Raw genomic sequence first — 5,696 nt, 5'->3', positions numbered from 1 at the left:
CTGCTTGAAGCTGGTCTCTGAAGCAAATATGAAAAACAGTTTCATTTTTTGTTATGTATGTGTGCATATGCATGCTGAAATACCTGACACATACTCATTTGCCAAAATAATTCTCTTTACTAAAGCAAATTCCCGAAGGGTTTGGGAATTCAACACAGCACTTTTTCTGTGGATCATTGTCTGGTACCAGTAAACATCTAATCTATGTCCTGAGAAGGACCAGACCCAAGCAGCTCCAAATTGTGTGGAAGCTCAGTCAGAGTCTCAGATGTGTCCTCTTTGGACCTCAAGACCTGAATACAAAGGTAAAAATAGTTGAAACTCTGTGGAAGAAATTCTGCCTTCCAGTTTCTCCCCATTCCAGGTAATATAAGGTCTATCACATGTTGAATTTCACCAGTTTTTATCAACAGCAGCAGAAATGGGTTTGGGAGATTCAGAATCATCATTAACTATTTTTATCACTTATTAGTGTAAAATCATTTGTCTAAACACATGAACTCAGGATTTTCCTTTGTCTGGCTTCTTTCAGGTTTTCTTTATTCTGCGCAAGAAACAAGAACAGGTGACTTTTCTGCATGTGTACCATCATGGCACTATGCTGTTCAACTGGTGGTCAGGGGTCAAATATGTGCCTGGAGGACAAGGTATGCTTCCATAGACACCTTGTGTTTCAGTTTTTCTTGTGCTGTGGAGACAGCATAAACAGTGCAGATGGCCTGGCTGGCAGGTAGGAAGCTCACCTCCTTCCAAAGGTGTGAAAAACATGTGCGTTTCAGTTGATACCATCTGTTAGGCTCTTTGGGCTATTTAGACTGCTATATTCACTGCCTCATCCAGAAAGAGAATGTGCCAACAGAATGTGTCCAAACATAAACAATAACATCCTCTACAAGGTCTATATATAATCTCCACCCAGACCAGCGCTCCCTAGCTCCCTATTCAGCTGGGTCTGGTGCAGCAGCCCATGTTCTGGCTCACCATGTCCTGTTCTGTGTCCATCCTAGTCCTCACTCCTTTTCTGGTCTGTGTCCAGACTGCTTCTCCTTTTTGCTCTACTGGAAGAGAAGCATGTGAGTACTAGGCCCTATTCAAGATGCTGAGGTATTTTGGTTTTTTTGGGAAGACATTTTGGCTACCTGACCTTGACACCGAAAAGGTCTGAAACACTTAGGTCAGAAGATCAAGAATTCTCTCCTCTGCCTTTGAAGCTCTTCTCTGTCTCTTAACACTAGATACAGGATGGATATATGCTGAAAGGAGAACAGAGAATATGACGTGCTTCCTAAGTAGAGTCTAGATTGAAGGTTCATGCACAGAGGTAATATGATATATTTTGGAAGCATCATCATAGTGGCTGTGAGCTCACCACAGGGTTAGTCTTGAATGGTTTGTGTGTCTTGTTCATCCTGACCTCTTTACTCCTCAGCCTTCTTTATTGGGATGCTCAACTCCTTTGTACACATCTTCATGTACGGCTATTATGCCCTGGCCAGCCTGGGACCACAGATGCACCATTATCTATGGTGGAAGCGCTACCTAACCATCATGCAGCTGGTAATTAGTTCCATGTGTTCATCTCTGCACTTCTGTGTGTCGCATGTGATGGCCCCTGCTGTCTGTCCCTGTCCCCTCACTGGCTTAAGTCTTTCCATTTGCTGCCTGTGGAAATCACCATGTTCTTAGGTGTCCTCATGTACCAGTATGAAAGGTAAAATGATTGGTGACCTGCTCTGAATATTACTCTCGGAAAACAAGCAAGAGGCCTTCGGTGACCATATCAACTAAGAAGCCCCCACCTTTGTAATGGGAAGGAGAGTGAAAAATTAACAGTTACATTTCTCCCTTTTCTGTTGTATATGGCAGCCTTTTCCTCTCTGGAGCCCTGAAAACACAGCTTGATTTTGAGAGGTGTGGGGCAGTAGCCTGGGGAAACTTTAGATTCTTGGTGGGGCAGGAGATTGGGCAGCCTTCATTCTGTTTCTGTAAAAAGGAAGTGTATGTCTAACTGAAGGCAGACATAGGCAATTTAAAGAAAAATCTGTGAATTTTACTCTTTCTGTAGAGAATCCCTTTGGATTTTATTTCCCTCATCTCTGAAGAGGTGACAAATCCTGACAACCCTGTGGTTTTTCAAAGATACAGCGTAAAGGCAATGTTCCAGACAAGGCCAATGTTTATAGTTAAGCTTATATGAGAGTTAATTCCACACAAAGCGATGTTATGCAAACAAAAAGTATGCAGTCACCAGACAAGAGGAAGAAGAGCTACAGTATATGTAAAATAGTGGTGCGCTGAAGCCTTGTCCAGAATTCTTATCTATCCTCAACGGTGAAAGCAGAACAAGAAAGCATTGCATGAAAAAAAAAAAAAAAATGTAATGCAAAATATATCACAGGAAATCAGTTTTATTTAACATACTTTTGGTAGGTAGAACTCATTGCTTCAGGGTATTGAGATAGGTGACTTACCAAAATATAAAAAAAGGGATTAATGTTTAAAGTAAATAAAAGTAGCACCTGTAGTTTCTCTCTGTAAGCTAAAATACAGATCAAAATCATTATGGCTATAATAATCTGATTACCACTGGGGAAGAGGAGTCTCCCACCTTTAGTTTCTGTATTCCAAGATCTCAGTTACTGGCTGGTGGCAGAGAACTGGCACAAGGGCAGTGATCTGCTCCTAGGCAGGAGAGGCTGGATTCCAACCCTGCTCCCTGCAGCAGTGGACAAGCCTCAGTGTTTGGTGGACACACAACACCCTTTCATGTTGGGAAAACACTGTTGGGCTTGAAAGACAAATTCTTCAGGGATGTCAGGAGAGGCAAGCAGGTGATACTCCAGGTTGAGGACACTAGTAGTATGTTGTGATACTCTTTATGATAGCCCTAATGGTATGTCTCATGTAGGTTCCCTAATCTGGCTGCTTGTTTTTCCCCCCTCTTCCAGTGCCAGTTTGTAGCCATTGCTGCTCATTCTTCCTACAACCTCTTCACAGAATGCCCGTTCCCTGATGGCTTCAACACTGCAGTCTCCCTCTACATTCTCAGCCTCATTGCTCTCTTCTTGCATTTCTACTGTTGGACCTACATTAAGGGAAAGCAGGAGAAGCTAACTTAAAGAAAATCAAAGAGGAGAGTGAACATGGTCTGGTGAACTTGCACATTCTCTGCTGCTTCTAACATGATTGCATGAAGAAAATGTATTTGGGGAGTGTGTGTGAGGCTCATGTGTTCAGACTCAAGTTGCCTTCAAATATGTCAAGTTAGGAGGAAAAAAGGAACGATATAAACTCAAGAATTAAAGTATTGAGAAGCACACTTAATTAAGCTGATGTAAAGCCAAGCCAAGCAATCATCAGCATAGCAGCCTTTGTGAAATTAGCACCAGAAGATCTCCTCCTTCCTTTCCATCTATTAGCTTAGTTTGCAAGGTCTAGTATCCATCCATGACTCCTTGGGTCTTAGGCTACAGAGGGTTTCTTCGCATAGTTCATAAGACTATCTCAGCTTGCCATTCTGGATCAGGCAGAGTCAGGTGCCTCCAGCCTTGCAAGCAGTGTCCAGGTAACAGGAGCAGCAAGGAACTCACTGGAACTGCAGGATACACTCACCTGTACGCTGCATCACAGCCTTTCCCATTAAGGAAGCTCCCACTAGGACTGAGGTGAATTACAGCTATATGGCCGTGATGGTTTAACTTTATGTTAACATAAGCATGAAGGAAATCAGACATTGTGTTGTCCAGCTGGACAGGTGCATCTGTTCCTTCGCTGTTCTGAAGATAAAGAAGGCATTATTAGCACTTTCATCCTAAGTAAGAAACTAATGCAGTAAGAAACATCATGTACCATTTTCTGGAATGCTTATTTGCCTTTGGTTGCTCTCACAACAATAGAGAACTTTTAATACATGACGACTACTTGGCATTGGTCCTTATAGATGCTAATACTTTTTAATAGAAGGAATATAGATTGAGGTTCCCTATTAATAACTTTTTTCCTCCAATTTGCTGTTGTTGTTACTATTAGTATTATTATTTTAAAATTTTTCTTCTTATCAAAGATAAAAAGTTTTACACTGCCTAAGCAACCTCCTCCACTACCTAACTGTACAAGTATACAGTAGCAACTATAAACATCAGTATGTTATCAGCCACCTTCTCAGCACAAATCCAAAACACAGCCTCTTACTAGCTACTATGGAGAAAGTTAACTCTGTCCCAGCTGAAAACAGGACAACCTACTACATACACATGTATAAGATAAAACAGTATTCTTCCATTTCTTGTCCTCCTCCCCTTCACACACATACACAAAGGATTTGTTTACACCACCACAATGATACAACAGAAATGTCATTCCATTGATTTGAGTAGTCTTTCTTCTCATTTTCACTGGTGAGTATGAAAAGCACAGCAGGGCTTATTTTACATCTATGTGCTAGCTGTTTTTCTTTCTGTCAAATATTTTTCCATGCTACTTACATAAATTGTACTGCTTTTACATACTAGAATGTTACTTTTTTAGAGCTTTAATAAACCTCTGTGTGGGTCCTCCATTCTTCCCTTTATTTAGTAAGGCAGGAAAATAAAATCTGCTGTGTATCTAACATACTGTATTCATGTTGAGGGTTTCCCCAGAGGCCTCTCCAGAATTGAAGGCTTAGTGCAAGTAAAGCTGTTTCATTACTCCTATCCACTTAATGATTCACTTATGACCCTATCCTGCTTAAACCATTTGGCCCCCTAGTTTCGTGGTAGAGCATACTTTCCTGCAGCTGGCTAAATTATCCGTGCTTACAAAGAAATCTAATGAATTTAGCTCTCTTTCCTATATGTGAGGTGATCATGAGTAGGTCTCAACCTCAGTTTCCCCTCACGTAAGCTTTTTCTGATTGTAGTTACTAATTTCAAGGGCTTCACTAATAATTTTATACCAGAGTAAGTATCATCTGTTTTCATTTCCTTGATTCATTCAGAATTCGTGACTGCTTAAAAATTAGAACTGAATAGGAAATTTGGATGAGATTAGTCAGTGTTTTTGACTAATGCAAATCCACTCCTTTTTAAAATATATAAATTTGTAAACATGTAATTTGGGTTTTTTTTAAAGCAGTCTGTGCAGCTTAATTTCTGTCTTTGTACGACAGCTTGCTGCAATGGATTCTGGACTCTGGCCACATAGCTGGTAACAAAATACAAAAGTATGAATTTGCCACCTGACAACTTGAAGTAAGTGACTGATCGCCTAAATCACACGCTACTGTTTAACTATTTGTCCTAAACAAGCAACCTTTGATCTATCTATTCCTGTCCCTCTTCCTCACAGCCTGAATGGCTTGATCTTGCACTTCTGAACTGCTAAGAGCTTTTTGTCAGTGTGACTTCAATGAGTATAGGATGAAAATGGAGTATTTTCAGTTGGGTGACAAAGAGGAATTAAGTTTGCCTAGAAACACCGTGCTTTCTATACAGAAATAGATATTGGTGTGGAGTATAGCCATTAACGAAAACATCGATGCAAACAAAATTCGCTTGTGAGATTATTTGCACGCTAGCAGTGAATGTTTGCACCTTCAGATCGCACTACCTTGCCTTCATTCTTCTGGTTTAAATTGGGTTATCACAGTTGGTACCGTCCATTTGGGGCATCCTGTTGTGATGAGCAAGAACCTGAGAGTTGGTTTAAATTGGGTT

The 5,696-nt window shown here is 40.7% G+C and overlaps 1 protein-coding gene across 1 annotated transcript; it reads left to right on the top strand.

Moving 5' to 3' along the window:
* Nucleotides 1-532: 532 nt before the first annotated feature.
* On the top strand, nt 533-3,119 carry LOC104458101 (elongation of very long chain fatty acids protein 4-like; the record flags this gene model as incomplete). Its single annotated transcript, XM_010084758.1, has 3 exons — nt 533-647; nt 1,430-1,557; nt 2,949-3,119. Coding segments are annotated over 3 exons (414 nt in total), but the record flags the coding sequence as incomplete, so codon positions are not given.
* Nucleotides 3,120-5,696: the final 2,577 nt, after the last annotated feature.

This window comes from Pterocles gutturalis, unplaced genomic scaffold (genome assembly GCF_000699245.1).
Source record: "Pterocles gutturalis isolate BGI_N339 unplaced genomic scaffold, ASM69924v1 scaffold11845, whole genome shotgun sequence".
Classification (NCBI taxonomy): Eukaryota; Metazoa; Chordata; class Aves; order Pterocliformes; family Pteroclidae; genus Pterocles; species Pterocles gutturalis.
This window is presented reverse-complemented; position numbering and strand designations above follow the sequence as displayed.